At 42.3% G+C, this 24,210-nt stretch overlaps 1 protein-coding gene across 1 annotated transcript; it reads left to right on the top strand.

The window, feature by feature from the left end:
* Window positions 1–66: 66 nt before the first annotated feature.
* Window positions 67–24,210, top strand: Zc2hc1b (zinc finger C2HC-type containing 1B). Its single transcript, XM_057754271.1, has 6 exons — window positions 67–94; window positions 5,398–5,459; window positions 7,843–7,962; window positions 8,864–9,002; window positions 20,603–20,742; window positions 24,019–24,210. Exons 1-6 carry the CDS (start codon window positions 67–69, stop codon window positions 24,208–24,210), a joined length of 681 nt encoding a protein of 226 aa, XP_057610254.1.

The raw sequence follows: 24,210 nt of genomic DNA, 5'->3' as shown, positions 1-24,210 counted from the left end.
ACTTCTCACTGACCCTTGCCCATTTGCCCCTGATCGGTGTGGACACTTGTCAGAGTGGAGGACAAAATGGCTGAGGCACAGCCTGCTGTGGCAGGTGAGCTGCGCTTGATGGCTAGGTTTTTTAGAAGTATATCACCTGCTAGTTAATTAAGTCTTTTCCAAAGCTGATAGGTATCACCTTATTCTAAGTTTTATTAAAATCTTAATTATTGTATTTCTTTTGGAGTTGTGAAAAACTTTACAATTCTATTCTGTTAACACCTAACCAAAAGTAAAAATAAAAGTGCACAATTTATCATTGAGGAAGTGCAGCACACTGAGTGTGCTGAAATGCCAACCTGCAAAAGCAGAGGTAGTTGATGTTTTATATGAATACTGGGAATAAAAATCCTAAGTGGATGGGCCTTTTCTCTTGTTGACCATTTCCAAAGAGTCTCCAAACCTTGAAGAGTCTTGGGCACAGGATGTCACTGAGTCCTGCTGGTCCTATTCCAATTAATCTCTTGTAAATAAGGGAATGCAACTAACTCAGCTGTAAGTCTTGAGAAGCTTGTTGCTGTGGGACTGATTAATTTAGCTTAAAGACTGTAATTCTATTCTGGAGAAGACTTTAGGGGCGACATGAATGAATTGCTAGAACTTGTTAGCAAATTTTTCCTACACACACCAGACCTAAAAGCCAACCCCCTCCCCGCACATAAACACACACACAAACACATGCTGAAATAATCAGTTTTTAGTCTTCTGTAAACAGTGATGAAAACCGAGCACATCAGCTCAGTGCTGAACGACAGCAGTTGAGAGATAAGGGGGATTTTGCCTTCAAGAACTACTTGGTTGGAGACAGGAGACACAGATAAGTGCCGGTGCCATCACTGTGACAAGCACCACTTGTTACAAGGAGATGGGTACTCACTGTTGCCCTGAAGTCTTCAGATAAGCCTGCAAGGTTGCTCAGTTGTCACCTATGACTTTCATTAAGGAGCACGCCCTCCTCCCGGCACTTCCTCTTCCCTGCCTTGTGTTCTCTGTAGCAACGTACAAGGCTGCTTCTCAGGATCCTTTCTGACTAGAGGAAAATTGGAGGGCAGAACATTTTGCTTACCACTTTACCTGCTGGCCAAGCTAGTGCCTGGAATTTGGTGAATAGTGTTTGGTGGCATAGGTATGGATGGGTTCAGGGTAAGACACTTCGTAAAAGAATGACTTAAATTCTAGGCAGTACAGTGATAGGTTCGTTCACAAGGGTCAGCAAGGAGAAACAATCCCAGGTAGGCAGGGAGAATTTTTATTTTTTGTGATTGTATGTGTAGATGCACCTGCCACAGTGCACACGGCAGTCGAAGGGCGGCTTTGTGGAGCTGGGTTTTTATGTGGGTTCCGGAATTGAACTCAGTCGATGGCCCTGCCTACTGAGTTTTAGTCTTGTTTGAGCATTGTCCCAAATTGGTTTCAAAGCTTTCTTGTTAGGTACTTTGTTAGTATTAAAAGCCTGAGTGTCTTCATTGCTGGTGCCATTTGTGCATGCTGTCTTAGTGCACTGTAGAGAGATGTAGCATCTACAGCCTGCACTGTGACAGCACATCACCTTGATGGAGAGCAGCCCCGACCCCTGACGATGTTGTTTTTACGTGTTGACAATGGCTTGCTTTAGCATGCCTGTTTGATCTAGTTAGAGGGCAGAAAATAAAGAGTCCAGTGCTTTGTAAGTTAGTTGTGAGTTGGTAAGTTAGTTATGGTAAAACATGTAATATGCAAGCACATACCTGTTGTGCAAATAAGAAAAAGAACACAGAGCCAGGCAGTGGTGGCACACGCCAGTAATCCCAGCCCTTGGGAGGCAGAGGCAGGTGGATCTCTGTGAGTTCGAGGCCAGCCTGGTCTACAAAGCAAGTTCCAGGAGAGTCTGGTTGTTGTCTCCCTGTTTGTTTATTAACTACCCAGTCAGTTACACTAAACATTACCCCTTTTTCTTTAAACCACTTGTATGATACCCCTTAACACAGCTTCCTTATCTTTGAGCCAACTAGGAGCACAAGCCTACCTCTGAAGGGAACATTTGCAACTCTTAGTTGGTGTCTAACGATGACCTAAAGAAACCCTAGGTCCGACTTTAGCTTCTAGAGTGTGTGCACCTGTGTGCATGTGTCAGCGAGCAAGGTGCTGAGTGAATCCTGGACGCCTACTGCCGTGTGAGGAGTCATGCTCACAAGCTGCACGACTGGCTGGTGTTTCTGTGTCCGAGCTCCACAGGACCTACTCAGTGACCGGAGTTCAATTCCCGGAACCCACATAAAGAATCGCTCCACACAGCTGTCCTTTGACTGCCATGTGCACTGTGGCAGGTGCATCTACACATACAATAACAAAAAATATAAAAAAAAGTCTTGATGTCTATCATTCCTACAGCTTGAGAATCTAAAGTCTAATTTCCATCTCTGTCATTTTGACTTTGGAGGGTATTTTGCAAATGGAGTCATGTAGAATGTAATTTGGCTTTATTTCACTCAGCATTGAAATCCTTTTAGGCTGTTGCATGGCTCAATAGTTTTCCTTTTTATTGCTGTGCGGTGCTCCAAGGTATGGGTACTCCACAGTTCATTTTGCCTTTTACCTATTGATGAGCATGTTGCTTGTTTCAAAGCGTTCTTTTAAGGTGGTAGCAATCAAATCTTCTGTTTGAATCAGTTCAGAGTGTGACGGTATAGACCTTCAACTTCATGTGTGGTTCAGCTGTTGAGACAATCTCCTCATTTCTTATAGACAAGCTTCCAACTTGAATGTTGTTCGTAATGGAGTGGTCCATCCATAGCCACGTTTTTAATTGGGTCATATCTATTATTTTAAAGTCCTTGAACTCATTAAAACACACTGATTTAAACTAAAGATTATTGGTCTTCTGGGGGTTTCCAGGTCCTTCATAGATTAACGGGAACATCATGAACCTGTAGTTGAATTTTTGTCTTAATCTTTGGAGAGACAGAGACTTGGGTCCAAATCTCAGGGTTACCCCTTGCAGTTTTTGGACTGAGTGAAATCACTTAACTTTCTCTCAACAGAGAATAAAAAAAAATATCACTATCCGGGTCTTACAAGTTTGCTATGAAGAGCCTGTGAAATAACCTAGGAATGGAGAGAACCAAATAAAAATGACTATATGACTATAACATGAATAAGAACATTGCCTTCAGTAATGTTGGGGGGAAATGACAGTTTTAGAATCAATTATTTCTTTTAACAAGTCTGTTGCGAGGGTGCAGGGAGGGGGGTAACTTTATTGAAAACATTGCTTTTAAGACCCAGTGTTGTAGACAGGATGGGGAGTATTTCCATAGACCGAGGTGGATGACCTGCACAGAGAACACAATACCAATTAGCAGACCTGTGAAGAAACTGTTTAAATCAACAACGTCTGTGCAACCTGCCATCTGCTTCCCGTTAAGCAGACTCCCCTTTTTCACATGGCTCCCCCGTCGGTTTCCGTGGCCCTGCTCTCTGCTTCTCCTGGCTTTTCACCATCATTTTCTTGGCCTTGAGTGGAAGTTTCCCTACGGATCCTCTCTCCACCGCTTTTTCCACGACTTCTTCCCTGGCAGTGTCCCGCTCTACCTCATTCCTCGGAACCTACATCTGCGTCCCTCACCCTGACCTCCCTCCCTTATTTCCATCCCGCTGGCTGCACAACTCGGTTGAACTCAGTATTTCCAAGATGGGGTCATTTTTCTTCCTAAGATGGATACTTTTTTTTCAACTCCCTCTTTCTAGCCACAGACCCGCTGTCTTAGTCTTCCTGCCTGTAAACTTAGCACTGTCCCCAAGCAGACGTCGTTGTCACCTCCCCACCCTCACCTTTGAACCTAGTCCTGGTGGAGATGCTTCAGTACCTTTTCTCCTTCCTCTCCTATTTACGTCTCCACCCCAGTTTTTAAATTAACATACCCCTGCCCATCTTCAGGTATGTTGTGTACGTTCTCCACAGTTCTCTGCAGGTTCCCTGAGGACCGCAGTGTCCCAACATGTCCCTCTTTGTGGAGTAAAAGTCATATTTCTATTACAGTATAAAACGCCTATGCTCAGACCTGAAACTTAAAAAAAAAAATGAAAAAAAAACTTTGTCCTCAAATTCAAACAAAAAGAAGTACTAAAAAGTGAACTTTCCAGTCCACAATATTTTGCTTTTTAAAGTAACTAATCTTAAAAATGTATCTATTTTCTGTTGTTTTTCTTTATTAAACCTGCTTATGAGTTCCTTTCAGTATATTTAATAATTTCTTACAAGATTTGTTAGTCCTGTGGTAGAAACACGATTTTTGTTTGACATATTTTCAAGCAGTACTGAATTTTTGGCTTGTTTCTAAGTGTGTGTATGCACATACACACACGCTTGCACGTGCATGTGGTAGAGAGGCCAAAGGTTGATGTCATGTGTCTTTCTTTTTTCTTTTCCTTTCCTTTCCTTTTCTTTTTCTTTTTTTAAATTTTATTATTATTATTGTTTTCTCGAGACATGGTTTCTCTGTAGCTTTGGAGCCTGTCCTGGAACTAGCTCTTATAGACCAGGCTGACCTTAAACTCACAGAAATTTCCCTCCTCTGCCTCCCAAGTGCTGGGATCAAAGGTGTGCACCACCACCGCCGGCTTCATGTGTCTTTCTTAATTGTTCTCCATTTTATTTTTGAGATAGGGTCTCTCCCATGAACCTGAGTCTCACTGATTGTCTAGACTGGCTAGTCAGTGAGACCCCAGGATCTGCCCATCTAATTCCCCTCCTCACCGAACAAGTCAACTGCACAAACCTGAGGCAAACAGAGTGCAATCATTTGCTTTGGTAGGGGAATGGGGTGCTGGAGTTGAGTTGCAGATGGCGGCCACCATGCTAGCATTCATTAGGTCCTGGAGATCCACAATCAGGCACTCACACTTGCATGGCAAGGACCTTACCCATTGAGCCACCCCTCCAGACCCTTCGAGAGCACTTTCCTTTGTCTAGGGAAGGCAGGGACCAATTTTCCTTGAGACATCAATGACAGTCTATCTTCAGCCTAAGCAGAATCCCAAAGATGTCACTATCAGATAACTTGTGACGTTTTGCTGATAGGTTACCTCTGTTCTTATGTCTGATGCACAGTTCTCAGCACCCCATTCCCCTACCAAAGCAAATGATTGCACTCTGTTTGCCTCAAGTTTGTGCAGCTGACTTGCTCGGTGAGGTGAGAAGTTTATAGTAGGAAAGAAACACTTGTGGGAGGCGCAGGCTCTTCCGCGGAGGAGGAAGCAGCTGGTGGGAGGGACAACTGTGGAGACGACAGGCGACCCAGGTCACCTGCAGCCACTTGTCTTTCCTCAGCCAGGCAAGTCCACGAAACTTAACACAATGTGCTCTCGAATCTCATGCAGATGGCAATCAGAAGCTGTTTCCCTGTGAAGTCTGTGGGAGACGCTTTGCAGCAGATGTCCTGGTAAACATAAAGACGTTTTCTAGATGTGTTTTGTTGGAGTCAAATGAACTGTCAAGTCAGGGAGGAGACAGTGGTGCCAAGATTAAAGACAGATGTGGAGAGGGCTGGGAGGAGAAGCGTAACCTACGGCTGCCAGGCCTGGCGGACACTGAGGCAGGCTGATAATGCCACGTTCAGAAATGACCCTATTAACCACGCTCTCCCTGAAAGCGTGCCAGATGGAATGGTCTTGGCACAGACCACTCTCTCTTGAGAGATTTTGGCTCTTCCGCCGTTTCTTTAAGCATCAAAAATTCAAATTTCAAGGCCAAAACACCAGGGAAATTAGCTGGTCGAGAGGAATGAGCATTGAATTTCAGGCATCTGGAAACTTGGCTCGGAGCTGCAAATTTGCCAGATTTGTCACTAATTCTGACAAGTCCTGCAACCTTCCTGTTTTCTGCCTTGCCACGTACACGGAACGCTCTGATTTCAAGGGGGGTTTATACCGTTTGGAGAAATAATGCATGGATACAAGCCTGCTCCAAGATCTAATTTTCCAGATATAAACTAACTGCATGTGTCAAGTTCCCAGGCTTTAAAGCTGAAAAAAAGTTTGAATTATTTCAAACTTGAGGGGTGCAAGATGCAGGGGTGGGGGGTTCGGTTTTAAACAAATGGTAAACTGTAGTCATGTAAAGAGATAGTCAAGAAAGATAAATTCTTAAAAAGGAATTCTTAAGATGATAATGTAATCATTTGGATATTTTTTTAGATGATGGGATACTATATTGAACTTGCATAATTTAGGGTTTGGACGAAAAAGAATCTCCAAAATGAGGTTGTAGGTTTTGTTTTCCTGGGAAGTTTTAGGAGCAGCATGTCTGTCCCGTATAAATTATGATTGAGCCCCTGAAGCTACCAGTGGAATAATACAGGCTGTTGCGGCCCAGTGTCTACCAATAATCTTTCAGCTCAATGTTATCTTTGCCAGCTGCACCAGGGAGGGGTTGGGACCTAAGGGGTTCCCTCTGGCTGGGGGATCACTCAATGTCAAGTAGGTTTTACCTGCTCCTGAGTCTTACCCCTAAGCCTGTCTCGAACACGTGATCCGATAACCTCTCCTGTAGTTTAACATGGAGGACTTGGAGGAGCACAGATCTTTGTAGAACTTGCATTTTGAGGATCTAGATGAAGTGACTTTGCAGGAGAGGACAGAGATGCACGTGCCGCGCCCTTCAGGCACTGTGACCAGCCGCGTTAGCTGACTTCCGGTTGCTGTGGCGCGAACCTCTGATCAAGAGCAATTAAAGGAAGAAAGGGCTTTCTTTGACTTACAGCTCCAGACAGATAAAGCCCACCCTGGCCACAAAAGCTTGGCCTGGTGGGGAATGCATGGCAACAGGAGCCAGCTGATCACATTTTACCTAAACGGAGGACGGACTAAATGAACAGGAAATATGCTGGTCCCTGGTAATAGACTTTGCCCAGCAAAGCTCCACCCTTAAAGGTTCTTCTATAGCATCCTCACAGAGTGCCCCCAAATGGGACATTTCTTATTCAAATCGCCATACTATAACTTTATGCAGGGATGCCAGGCAGTTCTGTGTTTTACGGCTTTCCCTTTAGAATTTTGAGCATTTGACTAAAGGCTGGATAAACAAGCATATAGCCTGATTTTTTATTTTCTATTTTTTTTTAGAATTTGATATATAAAATCAAATTTAAAGTAGCACTCTTTAGCTACTGTGTTAAGTAGGCTTTCACTATCACATTATAATGTGAGACGGTCACATTATAAACAGAAAAGATGACTTTTGTCCCTGTTTTAGACATGCCCATCTCATGAGAAGTTAGCCCCAGTGCTCTGGTCCTATGGTTGTAGCAGTAAAAACATAAGGGAGGCAAAATTTTTCCAAAACTCATAAGCAGGAAGCAAAAGAGAATTAGTAGAGGGGGCCTGAGAACCACAGTTCCTTGGAAGGACACACCCCCTTATGGTCAAAACTCCTTCCAGGACGAACTCATCTGGTTTTGCCGTCCTGCATCAGGACAGGATCTCTCCATGAGGCCCAGGGTGCCTTGAACTCACAACTCTATTCCCTGGGATTCCCTGGTACTAAAATAGAGGCCTGCACCTCCACTTCCAACTTAGACTTCACCTCTTAAAGGTCCACAAATATAAGAAATAAAGCACCTTTGGCCTTTTCCTAAATACGGTATCGAGCTATGTCTGACATAGCTGGGGAGAGCAGATGGATTTCCTGTATGGTGGTCTAGAGTTAAAGAAGGGACTAAATTCTACAGCTACTAGCCCATCACTATCCTGGAGGTTAAATATGTAGTCATGAAAACTTTGTGATCCGTACATTTTCAAAGCGAATCTCTACCCTTCCTTGTCTAGGAAAGACACGGACCAATATGTAAAAAACTATTCAACAAAAAACGCAAACCCTTCAATTCCTTGAAGCAAAGATTACAGGGAACTGACATTCCCACTGTGATTAAGCCTCCTCAGTCCAAGGTATGCCAACGATTTCTTTACTTCTCAATATAGAAAGTACATTTAAGCTGGTTTCTTGGCTCTCTGATTTCATTTTTTGCTTGATAAGGCAGTGTAATGGAATTTAAATATAATCCACCTTTACTGTTTTCTGTATAATCTTACTTAGATTTCCAAATAAATTTTAGATACTTTCCAGATGTAGTTGAAAGAATCCTGTTTACATTTTCATCAGAGTGCCTGTAAGTCTAGAAAGTGGCCTGGGAAGAAAGTTACCTTTCCCTCCTCAGAGATAAGGTTTCACTGAACAGCTAAGGTTGGCCGTGAACTGACTATGTAGCCCAACTAGCTTTAGGTTCATGATCCTGCAGCCTCAGTTTCCCTAGATCTGTGATTGCGGGTGTGCACCCATACCAGTAAGAAAGTTACAGTTAGGACCAGCAAGTACCTGCCACCAAGCCTGGACACTGGAGCTCAATCCCCAGGGAACCACATGATAGAAGAACCGACTCCCAACAGCTATCCTCTGATACGCCTCCACGTGTATACACATCCACACTCAAAAATAGATCAGTAAAAATGTAATCGCCAATCTTGCATCTGTCTTTCTCTAAAGTTCTCTGACTTTGTTGTTTCTCTGATTTTTATTTTGTGGGTTTTTTTTTGTTTTGTTTTGTTTTTTGATCACTGCTATGACTGTGAACGATACTACTGTAGCTTGTGAACTTTTTAAACTAGCTCTTTTAGGGAAAACTTTTTCTCTACCAAAAAAAAAAAATCTTTCCATATTACACGATTTCATTTGTTATAAATCAAAACCTAGGTTTTTGTTTTGTTTTGTTTTGTTTTTTTGTTTTTAAAAATCTGTTGGTTGATATGTAGCCAAGGGTAGTAGATGCTGGTTTGATTTTGTTTTTTACAGGTTCAACCCGTGAGGAAATCTAACTGGAGGCAGCAGCATGAGGACTTCATCAATGCTATTCGGTCAGCAAAAGAATGCGCTCTAGCCATAAAAGAGGGCAGGCCCCTTCCCCCTCCACCCCCTCCAACCATCAACCCAGGTGTGTGGATATTTGGCTTGCTTTTGGGGCCACGGTTGACTTTTACCCATATTAAAACGCCAACTATAATGAGATCGAGGTAATTTATCCATTATACAAGTAAATATATGCAGCACACATTATTACCCCATTCTCCCAGTTCACAGAGCTTGCATGTTCCCTCCTGTCTGCCCCACCGTGAGATGTCTTCACACCTGGTAGCGTCAGTACCTACCTAAAGGGCACATCATTCGCGCCGCGGCTGAGGAGCGGGAAGCTCTACACAGTACTACACTAGTTCTGCACTGCCAGCAACATACAGCTCCGTGTTTGCGAGTGATGTCTGACAAAGCTGTCTGAAGTCATGTGATTTAAGTGGCTTCGCAGCTTTCTTTACTCCGAACTCTTTATTTTGAAAAGTTTCAAATCTATAAGAAAGAGGAAAGAATGGAACAATAATCACTTACATGTCTTCTGAAGTCCAAGGATTGGAGCCTGAACTGCCTCTCTGTCTTTCTCTATGTCTCTGTTTCTGTCTCTGTCCTCTGTCTGTCTCCTCTCTCTCTCTCTCTCTCTCTCTCTCTCTCTCTCTCTCTGTGTGTGTGTGTGTGTTATTGGATCACATAACACACATGCACACAAAGAACAGAGGACAACTTTTAGGAATTCTTTCTTTCTACTGTGTGGGTCCTGGAGACCAACCCAGGTTGCCAGACTTTGTGGCAGGCAGGCCCCTTTACCCACTGAACGATCTCAATGGCCCTGGAAGAAGTCTCTAAAAGTGAAGCTGTAGACAGTGATACTTTATCCTTGATATTATCAGCAAATTATCTCTTAAGCAAAACACGGGGTTCCTGTTGTCCAAGTTATTTGAAGAATGTTTCTGAGGCTCTCACCACACACCCACCCAGCCAGAATCCAGTCAAGGTTCCAACACTGCTTTCTGTTGTCTTTTCAGACAGTTTTCAGCGTTCTGCAACACCTTTGTCCTATGATTTTAGCTTTCTGAATGCTGCCTGTTGTGGTTTTGTTTGCCTGTTAAGTCATATTGATGTTTAGCTTGTCTCTCCGTTTCATCTTTCAACAAGCTGGAGGTTAGCACTAGAGACTCAGTTAAGATCATTCTAATCTCTTGTCAAATGTCTGATTAGCAAATAACTTTTCTCCTGTTTTGTAGTGCCTTTGGACTGTAGTGTATTTAGTTCAAGCACAAAAATTTAAAATTTGAACTGCTTTCTCTTTTGTAGTCTGTTTTTCATGTTATAGCCAAGAATATCACTGCTGAATATAATGCTAACACTTACACCCTGTTTGGGGTTGAGGGTCTCATGTAGCTCAGACTGGCCTCAAACTTGCTGTGTGGTCAAAGGTGATCCCGAGTTCCTGATTCTCCTTCCTCCACCTCCATCCCATGTTCTGGGATGACAGGCGAGCACCATGCAACAAAGATCCCTGTGTTTCTTATTCTAAAGTTCTAGGGTTTACTGGTAGGTGGTTAGCTTGTTTTGAGTTAGCATTAGTGTGTCATGCAATCTTACTCTTTTGTACATCAACAATCAGTTTCCTTATCTCTCTTGGTTGAAAAAACCATCCATGAGGGTGATAGCAAGTGAATGTGGGAAATATACCTGACATACATCAGGGTTTTCAACCTGTGGGCTGCAACCCCTTTGGCAAACCTCTGTCTCCAAAGATATTTACATTGTGATCCATAGCAGTAGCAAAATTACAGTTACGATGTAGGCACGAAAATAAATGTATGGTTGGGGATCATCACACCACGAGACACTGTATTAAAGGGTTACAGCACTAGGGAGGTTGAAAACCACAGACAGACATGATACAGTCCGTCAAAAATGTTATCATGAAACCCAACATTTTGTACAATGAACATACAACCAAAGCAAATAAATAAATAATTTAAAAGGCTATTCTTTCTCCTCTTAAACAGTTATTGTTAATTTAATTAAAAGTTACTTAGGGCCCAAAGCAGCTCAGTGTGTAAGAGTGCTTGCCATTAATCTCAATAATCTTTGTTCCATCCATTGGACTCGACATGGTGAAAGGTGACTTTCACACACTTCCTACACATACACACACAAATAAGTAAATCTAATCTCAAAAAAAAAATGTTAAGGTCAAGTAACTACACATTTGAAAGCTTCATCTCTCTATTCTATGCTACTCATCTGTATCTGTCCTTATGCCAGTAAAGCTCTATTTTGGTTACCATAGTATTAAAATAATTTTTAAATCAAAAACTGTGCATGTCACAGATTCAAAAAGCTTTTTTTGGCTGTTTGGGCTCCTTTGACATTCCATATAAATTTTAGGAATTTTTTTTCCTATTTCTACACAAAGCATCACTTTAGGGGCTGGAGAGATGGCTCATCTGATAAGAGTGCTTATTGTTCTTTCAGAGGCCCCAAGTTCAATATCCAGCAGCTACATGGAGGCTCACAATTTTCTGTACCTCCAATTTCAGGAAGCTACAGAACCTCTTCAGGCACCTGCCCTCACATGGTGCACACACAGACAAGCAGACTGTCTTAGGACACTCCTGTTGTTGTGATAACAGCAAGGCCAAGGCAGTTTAAAGAAGAGTTTATTGGTGCTTAAGGTTTCAGAGAGTTAGAGTCCGTGGCCTTCAAGACAGGGAGCAGGGGCAGTAGGGAGGCAGGCATGGTGCTAGAACCGTACCTGGGAGCTTATATCTTGACCCACAAGCATGAGGCAGAGAGAGCTAATTGGGAATGACGTGGGCTTTTGAAACCCAAAAACCCACACCCAGTGGCACACCTCCTTCTAACAAGGCCACACCTCCTCCGACAAGGTCACACCTACTAACCCTTCCCACACAGTCTTACCAGCAGGAAACCAAGCATTCAAATATCTTAACATATGGAGGCCATACTTATTCAAACCACGACACGAATACACACACACATGAAAAGCAAACAAACACGTTTTGAATGCCACTTTGAAATTCTAACAGGGATTTCACTGAACCCATAGATGACTTTAGGTAATACTGTCATTTTAACAATATTGTTTTCCACTGCATGGCCACAAAAATGGCTTTGTATTTATGTTTTTTTTTTCTATTTCTTTCACCAATGTTTTCTGCGCATAAGTCTTTTGCTTTCTCATTTAAATTTATTCATAAGTTTTTTATCCTTTTTGATTTTATAGAAAATGGAATTCTTAGCTTTATTTATTATTCATTGTTTGCATAGACAAAATGCAGCTTAGTTTTGGTAGGTATATCAACTACGTATCCTGTAACTGTTGAATTTATTCATTAGCTCTAACATTGCTTCTGTGGAATCATTAGCATTCTGCATCCATGTCATCTGCAAGCAGATAATGCTACTCTCCCCTTATACTTGTATCTCTTTTATTTCCCTTTCATGCATACAGTCTGCCTAGCACTTCCAAGGCTAGTTAGATACCGGGGCAAAAGCGGCTGTTCTCACCTTGTCTCTATTGAGGGCAGCACTGTCAGTAGGGTTTTGGTAACCATGTAAAGCCAAAAATAATATAGCATTCTAACATGCGAAATGAAATAAATGAAACAAAGGCACAGAGTTGAATGAGGAGAATAAGAATATTTTCCAGGTTTTCATACAAGAATAGATGTGATATCATGTGAAGATATATTGGAGGTTGCTATAGGAACCATTAAAAGTATTGTGGTATACCTAGTAAGACTTATATCAGGTATGAAATATGGGGGTGGCGGCAGAGAATATATGAGATAAACACACATAGCAAGATGCAGGTTGGACAAATGCACATACATAGCCTCCTACTCCAGATAAAGACGACGATGCCAAGCTGGGTAATAAAGCAAGAGCCAGCAGTATGCTCTTCAGAAGAAACACTTTAAAGACAAAATCTAAAAGCCTGGGGAAAGATTCAAGCAATAATCATAGAACCAGAGTATCTGCCAGCATCAGGCAAAGCAAACTTTAGGGCAAGTGTGAATAAAAACAATGACTCAAAAGTTAGTCATTAAGAAGACCTATATGCATACACTTGGTGCTTCTAAGAATGTAAGACAAGACTTGACTAAACCGGAAAGAGATAAATTCACAGTTCAGTTACATCCAGACGTTTTGCCGTTCATATCCTAATAACTAGAGCCACAGGAAAGTGAGTAGAGCTACAGAAAACGTGAGCAGTATCCTCCAGTCAGGCCTCACTGCCATCAAGAGCCGTCAGAGGACAGACAGGCAGAGCGGAATCAAACTTCCTTCAGCTACACAGGAACATTACATGCAGGGCTGTAACAGCAGCTTCAAGACTCTTAATTGAAATCATACAGAATATATTCTCTGACCACAGTCAAATTAAATTAGAAATTAAAGAAAAAATTTATCTGGAAAATTTCCGAGTATTCAGCAATAGTGAATGATTTCTAAACAGCCCTTGAATCTAAGAACAAATCTCATGTTGAATTAGAAAATACTTTAAGTGAATGATAATGAAAGCATCAAAGTTATACAATCTTGGCTTATATACTGATAAAGTTTTGCTTTAAAAGTTAAAATACAAGCAAACTAACCCAAATTAAATAAAAGGAAAAAGATAATAAATGTAATTTATTATAGAAACAAAATATTTTTAAAAGCATTTGTCGCCGGGCGGTGATGGCGCACGCCTTTAATCCCAGCATTTGGGAGGCAGAGTCAGGCGGATCTCTGTGAGTTCAAGGCCAGCCTGGTCTACAAAGGGAGTTCCAGGATAGGCTCCAAAGCTACAGAGAAACCCTATCTCGAAAAACCAAAAAAAAAAAAAAAAAAAAAAAAAAGCATTTGTCATCTTAAAAGAGCAAAACTGTTTGACAAAGTGTAACACTGTACATTTTAAAAACAAAACGGAAAATCTCTCAGCAATTGGAAAGTAAGAGGTAATTTCTCCCATAAAGGGAATCTTTGAAAAATGTCTATTTCTCATCACATTCAACGGTGACAAACTGAACACATCCCCTCTTAGCTCAGGGGGGGAAAAGCAAGAATGTCCATCCGTTCCACTTCTGTTAAACATGCTGGAAACAGTACCCAGCACAAAAAGACAAAATTCAACATATAATCATGTAATATACACACATGTAACATATAACGTGAAGACTGAACTGTAGAAGTAAGGCTATCTGAATCACAAACTGTCGTCACTAAAGAGGAAATACAGAAAACTCCTGGAAGACGCTAGAATTAGAGAAAATTCAGTACATTCTGGACTTCTGTGGTCTATGCAGAAGCAATTAAATATGAAATTAAAAACAACACTTACAATAACATAAATTTGTTAAACACTAGGGATATAGTTGACAAAATTTGTGCAGAAGTGTAAAATAAAAAAAACAGTATACTCCTTCGAGGAATCAAAAGGGACCAAAATGAATAGAAAGACTTACCATTTTCATGGCTTAAGAGGCTCAGTAGTGTGTTGTGATGTCAACTCTACCCACATTTCTCTATGGTTTTAATTTAATTCCAATAAAAGTAACTGCAACTTGTCTTTGCCAAGTAGGCGTTGACCAGCCAACTCTAAAAAGCATGGGAAAACTGAAAGGAATTGAAAGGATCTGGAATAGGCAAGCTAGTGGCGGGGGGTGGGGGAACCCATAAAACACAGGACTTATGCTCTCTTATTGTCAAGACTTGCTATAAACACAACATTCATGGCAATGCGATGTTGGAAGGCCAGTTGAACAGAACATGAAGTCTGCTAGAGAATCACCCCTAAGCATGCTTGGTTTTCTTTTAAAGTACATTCTGGCTCAACTTGATATAAACTGAATTCATCCAAGAGAAAGGAAAGTCAGTTGATAAAATGCCACCGTAAGATTGGACAGCAGGCAAGTCTGTAGCGCATTTTTATTGTTTGCTTTTGTTTGAGACGGGATCTCACTACATAGCTTATACGTCCTGGAACTCATTATGTAGACCAGGCTGGCCTAGAACCCCTAGAGATCTGCCTGCCTCTGTCTTGTGACTGCTGGGATTAAAGACTCGGGCTACCGTGCCTGACTTGTAGTGCATTTTCTTAGTGATGAAGGTGGGAGGATCCAGTCCATTGCAGTGGGCCACCACTGAGCCTGTGGTTCTGCATTTTGTAAGAAAGCAGACTGAACAAGGGATGAGGAACAAGCGAATTAGCAGCACCTTTCCAATGGCCTCTGGGTAAGCTCCTGCTGCCAGGTTCCTGCCCTGCTTGAATTCTTACCAAGACTTTAATAATAAACATTGATGTAGAAGTATAAGCAAAATAACCCCTTTCCTCCCTAATTTGCTGTTTGGTTATGGCGTTTCATCACAGCAATAATAACCCCAAGACAAGATGCCAACTGGAGGGAAGAGTAGTTTTATCAAGAAACTTTGCTAGGAAACTGGATATCGATTTGAAAAAATAAAATAAAATCTTATACTTCATATAACAACTAATTCAAAGTAGATCATTGGCAGAAGTATAACAAGCCTTAAAATTAGAGAAATAGTAAACAAAACTTGGTCAACAACGATAACAAGGCTAAAAGAGCTTGGCCAAGTGGGCGGGGTGGCATACCCACGCCTTAGCTAAGGCAGGAAGATTCCAAGTTAGAACCTGGGCTACAAAGTGAAAACCCATCTCAAAACAACCCCAGCAAAGGGTCTGGATAAAAACGGCTTTATCAAGATTAACAATTGCTTTATGAGACATTGTAAAAAGAAGAGAAAGACAATCTAGAGACTGGTAGCAGATATTTACAATGCATCTGAGGACGGGCTCGTGGTTTTTTGCTTTGTTTTGTTTGGGAGTGTTTTGTTTTTTGCTTTTTCCCCCCTTTTTGATAAGTTTTCTCTCTGTAGAAAAGGCTGTTCTTGAACTCAGAGGTTTGCCTGTCTCTCCTTGAATGCTGGGATTAAAGGCATGCACCACTTGGCCCAGCTGGCTCATGCTAAGACAATATAAACAATACTTACAATTCACCATAAAAGGACAAGAGATGTCATCAAATACTAAATGACAATCACATAAAAACGTACTTAACACTAGTTTCACTGTACAAATTAAGGCCACAATAAAATGCTATGGCTTATTCTTCTAATTTGCTTTATGTTGCCGTGATAAACATGACTACCAAAGGAAACCTGGGGAGGGGAGGGCTCATTATATCGTATAGGTCAAGGGAAGCCAAGGAGGGAGTTCAAGCAGAAACCCTAGAGAAATGCTGCTTACTTGCTTGCTCCTGATGACTCCTATACAATCCAGGACCACCCAGGGGTGGTATCACCCACAGTGGGCCAACCCATGTTAATACCACATTAATCAAGAAAATACCCCATAGACTTGCCTACAGGCCAATCTGATGGAGGCATTTTCCCCTCTTCCCAGAGGACCCTGACTTCTACCAAATTGACAAAAACAAACAAAAATCCAGATCAATCAACTCTTTGTCAACTTGACACACAAATACACTATTATTAAACCATAATCTTCCTTTCAATGTTTATTCTAAGATCTCATGTTTATATCACAATATAAAGCATAATATAACTTTAAAATTTCAAAGTCTTTTAAAATGTTCAAAGTCTCATAGCCATGGATTCTTGTAAAACCTCAAATAAGTTGCATACTTTATAATTCCAAGGCAGGGAGAGCCAGAGAAGAATTACCATCAGATCAAAGCAAAACAAAGTCTATCGGTGTAAAAAAAAAAAAAAAAAAAATCAGTGCCCAACATCTGTAACTCACTCATGATCTTTTGGGCTCCAAAAGGCTTGAATAGTTCCACTTGCCGAGCTCTGCCGTCCACAGCACACAGTGTACTTTGTAGGATAGACTGGCTCTACTCCACTCCGACCACTGTCCTCAGTGGTCATCTCCCAGCCCTGGCATCTTCGTTATGTTGGTGTCTCCATTACAACCGAGGCTGTGCCTTCACCTGACTTCTCAGTGCCACGTCTCAGCTTCTCTCTGTGAGACCTTCAACCCTGCAGTGTCCAGGCTGTCAGAATAAGTACCGTGTAGGAGATTCTTACACATTACCAAGTTCAGCAGCCAGTTTAGGGTGCGACTATTTTTTTTTTTGCAGTACTTTTATGTGGGTGAGTGGGGGAATCAAATTCAGTCCATTGTACCTACAAGGTAAGTGTTTTACATTCAAAGCCATCCACACAGAACAACGCAAACCTCTTCTGAGAAGCAGCTTCATTTGAACACGAGAAGCTGCGTGTTGATGGCTACTTTAGTTATTTAATGATGTGGACCCGTGTCTGCGGTGCTCCATGAGTTTCTTTCCTTACCCAGCAGGCTCTAAAATGACAGGATTATTATTGCTCCAAATATGAATTCCCATTGCAGGTCTCATCACATGCTAGATTAATTTTCTTTCTCTCAGAGTTTTATGCTAAAATACAAATTTTATAATTAAATTTCTTACTATATGCACCTCGCAATACTTCACAATAGTGTATTTTCATTGCAATTTGATTATATTGCCTGTGCGGGGATTTTATATTAACCAGAATTCCTAGACTTATGTACTAGAAAATTTATATGCACATACAAGGAGAGTTTTATATATAATATGAGGTAATATGCCTGAGTTTGCAAGCAATTTCTTTCCACTTGCCAGCATGAGTCCCCATTTTTATGACTCAGTTTTCATGACCTGTGTTTGTTTATTCTAGTTCTTACTGAATTAAACAAGTCTGCTAATGATTCGAATCTCCAGATCATTGCAACATTTTATAAGAGGGATGCTATATACTATTTAGGATTGGGGTCATTCTGTGGCTCATGAATCAGTGGTTACTGTTTCACAGGCTGCACAAGGATCTCAATGTAATTTTGCATTTAAAAATATTCTTTATTTTTCTACTTTAATTTTATGTGAATCCCGTAAGAATCCTTCTGTAGTCCAACTTTTAAACTCACCACTCATGCTAGAAGGATTAGCATGCTAGGCTTTGAAATTATTTTGAAATAATTTTGAAATTATTTTCAATAGAAAGGAATAAGATGGAATGTTTTTTTGTGAGCTCATAATCAATAAAGGATGAAGATTACTCAGTTTGAGACTAGGATCGAACACGTAGCTGTGACAGACCACGTTCAGATGATTGCCACACACGAAAATGCCTTTCCTTTCTCAGAATATTTGAAATTCAGTGTACATGCAAACAGCAAGTCCAATTACTCAGCCACGGGACCTTTTTTTACCTGTACAATTCTCCCATGACCAGGCTGCTGGTTCCTTCTAGGGGTCTCAGGGGACCTACTGTTCCCTTACCAGTTGGAAAGTGTGTTCACCTCATTATCTCAGGGACTTTGCCTGGCAAGGAAATATATTCAAAGGTTGTTGCTTCCTTGGCAGTATGCAGCAAGAAGCTCCCAGTAGGGTAGCAAAGACCAGATGGGCAAGTGGAACTCAACAATGCCTAGTGGGCATCTTTGACCAACACGAGTAGGATTTATAGGCGCAAGCATGTCTACTTTAAGGCTTGGCATCCTACCTGGAAAAAGCGAGAAACAACCACCATGTGGGATGCCCATTTCTAGATGGTTTTTCTACAGGGCCGTGAATGAGTCCTGAACTATCTGGGCACACTGTAATTTCTAAGCATTTGTCCTCTTGGTTAGCAGCTGGAGGCACGGGCTTGCTGGACTTGTTTCCACACAGCAGGAGCCGGCATTTATAACATTCTCGGAGGTGCTACCCTTCCCACTGGGCCCAACCCTTGTGTGGATTATCCATTAGCTTTCACAAGACTCTGATGAAACAGGTGGTGTGGCTGTGTTGAGGAGATGGGGAACCTATGTAAGTTGAGCAACTTCTCCAAGTTCATACACATAGCACGTGAAGACTTGAGCTCAAAACCAGTCAGACAGGCTCCAGAACTAAGCTCGTCCTTCTTAAGGCTTTCCAGTTGTTTTTTAAAAAAGCCATTTATCACTGTGTGAAGTTTTCTGGTTTTTTTGTTTGTTTGTTTTTTTCTGCACTGAGATACACAGTTCTCAATTGCAGAGATATTGCATCTCCATCTAAAAAGCAATGTTTGCACGGTAGTAGGCATTGAATGAATGATTAGTATTGCTTTCTTGAATGGAAAATCAGAGGAATGGCTACCAGGTCGTCGCTAAACGCTGATACTTTTTACATTGAAGGGGTTTCCGTTTTAGGAAGCAGTTAGTTCAAGTAGAAAAAGCTCTTGAAGCTGCTTAGAGATAGGACTTTAAAAAAATAAAACAGCTTCTCTTTAAAGACATGGCTGTCCACGGAGGAATGTTGACTATTCGATAATGTAAACGTCCATCCTGAGTGTAAGGCTGATGCAGCTCAGACCCTTCCTGGGAGGAAAATCTTTATGTCACTCATATCCCTTAAAGATGCCTAAGTCAAGAACAAAGCTAACGCTAATCCCGGAGTGCTTAGAGAGGCTAGGCGCAGACTCAGCTCTGCTTGTGAGAATCTCCATGTTATAAGACGACCTCAGATCTTTCTCGGTTCCCATGTCTTTCACCAGCCAGTTGTATCTGATAAGGGCACATGAAAGAAAATTTGACAAGGTGTTATACAGAACTACAGACAATCTAGGGTCACCAGAAGCTGCCTGGGGTTTGCCTGGGAAGCTGAAGTCACTGCTAAAGCTACTTTCCCAGCACCCTTTCTTGTTTGGTCTTCAATGTTTGACCCCTACCAACTTTTATCCTTTTCTTTTCTAATTTCCCTTCCTGTATATGTTGTTTGTGGCTCACATAAGTGGGAGGAAAATCTAGCTGTTGCAAAAGACGTGCTTGATGCTAACAACACTGTGATGCTGGAGCTCAACCTCATCTCCTAAGCCCACATTTAGAAACTAAGAGTATCTCTGTGTAACTCTATAGGTCTCAACAACCTTTGTTTCAAATAGTACCATACCTACCTAGGCTTCTGGGTCATCTATATATTTCCTTACCAGAGAAACTTGCATGCTGGGATTAGGGAGTCTACACAAAGCTGTAATTTTAGAGTTCCTAAATATAATTAATCTAGTATCTGAAAAAGATACTATGCAAACATTTTAAAAGGTCATTCTTTTTTATTTTTTTTTCCATTTTACATACCAACCCCAGTTCCCCCTCCTTCCCCTTCTTCTATCTCCTGCCTCTCCCCCCAATCCCACCCCTCCATCCACTCCTCAGAGAAGGTAAGGCCTCCCTTGAGGAGGCAGCAAAGTCTGGCATACCAAGCTGAGGCAGGACCAAGGCCCTCTCTCCTGTATCAAAGCTGAGCAAGGTGTCCCACCATAGGGAATGAATTCCAAAAAGCCAGTTCATGCACCCAGGATAAATCCTGATCCCATTGCTAGGCGCCCCTCCCCCAACAGATCAAACCACATAGCTGTCACCCACATTCACAGGGCCTAGTTCTGTCTTAAAGGGATATTCTTAAATGAAATGAGTACCTCGGGAGCACTTTTTTCCCTGCCATGTCTTTACTTAAGTTTCTCCTTTTGCACTAGGCTGTCTCCAACCCGAGTCTGGAACCTTGTTCTTCAGAGTTCACACTTCATCTAATTCATTTCCCACAGTTCCATTCCATAGTGGTTTCTGAAATGTTAATCGTGACTTGTCGGTGTATTCTTATCCAGATTATATTCAATGCCCATATTGTATGAGGAGATTTAATGAGACTGCTGCCCAGCGACACATTAATTTCTGCAAAGATCAGTCTTCCCGACGTGTATTCAATCCAGCCCAAACAGCAGCTAGGCTGGCATCCAGAGCTCAGGTAAATATCTTTCCTCCAGTGGTGGGCTTTGTGTCTTTTCATGCCTGGAACAACTAGATAGGATCTACCAGGGAATTCAACTATCTGTCCTCAGAAGCCCAAGGGTCACTATGACTTGTCTCTATGGGAGTTGTCTACCTCTGGCTGGAAGAACCTTTGAATAATGCAGAAAAAAAATTCTAAAATGTTTGAAGCCTTTCGGGATGAAGACTTCAGTATATAAAGAACGTCTCTCTAGAATTATACCAATACCCTGCTTATTCCATGGTGTTTATCAGTCTGACCTACCCAGAAAAGAACTGTGACTCAGTACAACTGGTCTGGGTGGGAGAAATGTTGCCAAGAAGATGCCTGGAGGCATGGGTTCTGATCTCTAGAGGAGAAGGGGATGGGTGAGATACACATGTCTAGTTTATGGCCCGAGGCAGTAACCCAAACACAGAGTCTCTGATGGGGACTGACAAGCCGCAACAACAAAGACAACAGATTTAGAAGGGTTATGGTGCAAGCCAGCTCAGAGTGGAGGCTGACAGGAGTTGATCAGATAGAAGCTCAGAAATCTGGGAGCAGCCAGGCCTGAGAGCCTGGGAGGGGGAACAAGAACACTTCTGGGAAGCCAGGGAATCGTCTTCCCCACCTTCCTTTCCACCCTTTTCCCACGGCTCTGGCTTCTGGCTTCTGGCTTTTTTTTTTTTTTTTTTTTTTTTTTTTGTAATTGAAACAGGGTTTATCTGCTTCCCAGGCACTGGAATTAAAGCTGTGTGCCACCATGCCTGGCAGTATTGTTTTCTGTTCCATTATTTATTCATGGTTCCATGTGTGATCACAGGCAATGCAGACATGACTCAGTAGGGGAAAAGCTGAGTGACATGCAATGGACTTCTAGAACGGTCGCTTTTACAGTTACTGTCCAAGATGAACGGAGGGAAACCAGGGAGGAGACACAGTGGGGGGGTAATTGGGGCTCCTACAGTGAGGGAATTAATAGGAATGATTAGTGAAGCTGAAAAAAAATGATTGGCACTGAAACAAAACTGGGCATTAGCGTCTGGGCATCTAGATGATAGAATAGGTTGAAAATCCCTTATCTAAGATGCTGTTTCAGATTGGCTCAGAAATGTTTCAGAATTTTGTATTTCTTTTTGCAAAATTAGTCTGTGCATGTGCAGTTGAGACATACAGCCTGAAGGTGATTTCTACAGTCTCCATGTGCCCATGTTTCAACTGCAACCTATCACATGAGGTCATTCGTGAAAGTTCTCTTTTGCAACGTCATGCTGGTGGTCAAGATGTTTCTGATTTGGGAGCATTTCTGATGACACATCTTTGGGTTAGAAGTGCTCGAAACCTGAAGGAGCACAGGAGAGAAGAGACATGGCACTTGTATGATGGGCAAGTGGTGGATACAGGTTCAGAGGCTTAGTCTTCCCAGCTGAGATAGTGGGGAAAGAACGCAATGTCAAGAGCAGGGACTCTGCGATCAGCGGCGAGGTTTGGACTTCCTGTTGTGCAGTTGATTATTTGTAGGTAAGACTTCGAGATTTTGTCTGTAAACAGCATTAATCATACATAACGGTTGAATTCTTGGGAGGACGGCACTGGGTCAGAGTCCTTCGCCTGTCTTCTCTCCACCTACCTCATCCTGCTTCCCCTTTCCCAAAGCCCTTTCCTGTCGCTGGGGTTTGGAATCACAATTTTGAAGAGCCATGGCAGCTTTAGGCTGGAATTCAACCTAAGTGTGGAGAAGTCTGTAAGTCCAGCTCTTCTTCCACCCTGTCCAGGAGTACCAACAACTGGCTTTACTACCTATGATTCTATCCAATCCGTGGAGTTTGCCACTGTTCGTGGTGCCAAGGAAGGCTGAGGGAACGAGTGAACAGACGTGTTTTTTATTTGTGAAGAAGGCCAGCTGGCTCTCCTGAGCATAGCCAGTGACTTGGCACTATTCCTCGTCTTGTTTTCCAGAGCTTAGCAGCAGCTGGGAGCACAGAGGGGAAATTGCTGGCTCCCTGAATTCCTTTGCTCACTATCGAGTCTGTCTGAATGGTAGTGTTTGCTCCCTGAGTGCCAATGCCACCACTCTGGGACCTTGCCTAATAGTGAGCTTGTTCAGAAATGGGACAAGAAGGGAGAGCTTGTTTCACTCATGCAGGGCTATGAATGGCACAGCCAAACTGTGTTTCCATTTCAAACATAATCAGCTGTAAAAATCAGCCATACCCTTAACCAGAGGAGACCAACATTGGTCTCTAAAAATCAACCTTTGGGGGGCTACAGAGAGGGCTCGATGGGAGCATTTGCTGTGAAAGCAAGAGGACCCGAGTTCAAATCCCCAGGACAAAAGCCTGTCATGGCCACACATGCTTATAATGCCAGCACTGGGGACAGAGCCAGGCAGATCCCAGGCACTTACTGGCCAGTCAGATAAACAAAACAGCGAGCTTCTTGTTCACTGAAAGACCCTGTCTCACAAAACTAAGGTGGATAACAATAGAAAAAGATATCCAATGTCCTCCTCTGATTTCCACATGCTTGGGTAGACACTAGCACCAACTTGAACATGTACACACACACACACACACACACACTACACACAAAATACTAACAACAACAGCAACAACAACAATATTTTAGCTGCCTAAGGATGGATGATGGGCCTGATATACTATGACAATAATTCCTGAGCTGGTGATGAGTTTACTTAAAGAACAAATTATCTTTTTGCCATATTTTCCTTGGGCCTAGAGGGAAATCCAGTGCAAGTGAAAGGGGGGGAGGGCTCCCCAGGATGCTTTGGTCCTTATTTGACTTCCCTCTGTGCGGTGTGCAGCTGCTCTGTAGACTAGCGAAGGCCTGGGGGTATTGGAATTCGATGCTGAAAACATGTGCTGCCTGTCAATCTCTGCTTTCCTTCTCAGTTCTGCTTAGAAAACAAAGCCATCTTCAAGTGTAAAGAAAAACAAAATATTCCATAACTATATCGTGACGGACATCAAATGATTTCTTCCGTCCTCACGCAACAGATTTCATAGGATGAACAAACCACCACCAACCCTGAGGGGTTCTTTATGAATGAATGTTCCCAAACCAAACTGTGGCTTTTAGCACCAGCAAGTGACTACAGCCCCAGGCTAAGTGAAATGCTGGCTGTGTGTCTCCTTCCTCTGGGTGCCAGAGTCCCGGTGATAACACTAACCTTCTGCTGGCTGAGTGACTACAAGTTTACTTCAGGCTTGGTACCCGAGGTTACGGTGTTACATTTCTTTTTACCTGTAGGGTAAGGCCCCCGCAAGTCCCAGAAAACAGCCAACTGTTACGAGTGCTGTGGGAACGCTGCTGCAGAGCAGGGCTGTGGAGACCAAAAATGACGTCACGGCCAGTTCAAGTAAGTCAGAGCAGGCTCTGGAGTTGTCCAGTCCTGAGGGTAGAGCCTCCATCCTGCAGTGGCGATCTGCTGGTGGTCAGTAA

The sequence above is a fragment of the Chionomys nivalis genome, chromosome 2, assembly GCF_950005125.1.
Source record: "Chionomys nivalis chromosome 2, mChiNiv1.1, whole genome shotgun sequence".
NCBI classification, from domain to species: Eukaryota; Metazoa; Chordata; class Mammalia; order Rodentia; family Cricetidae; genus Chionomys; species Chionomys nivalis.
Note: the sequence above shows the minus strand (reverse complement) of the source record. Positions and strands in the feature narration are given on the sequence as shown.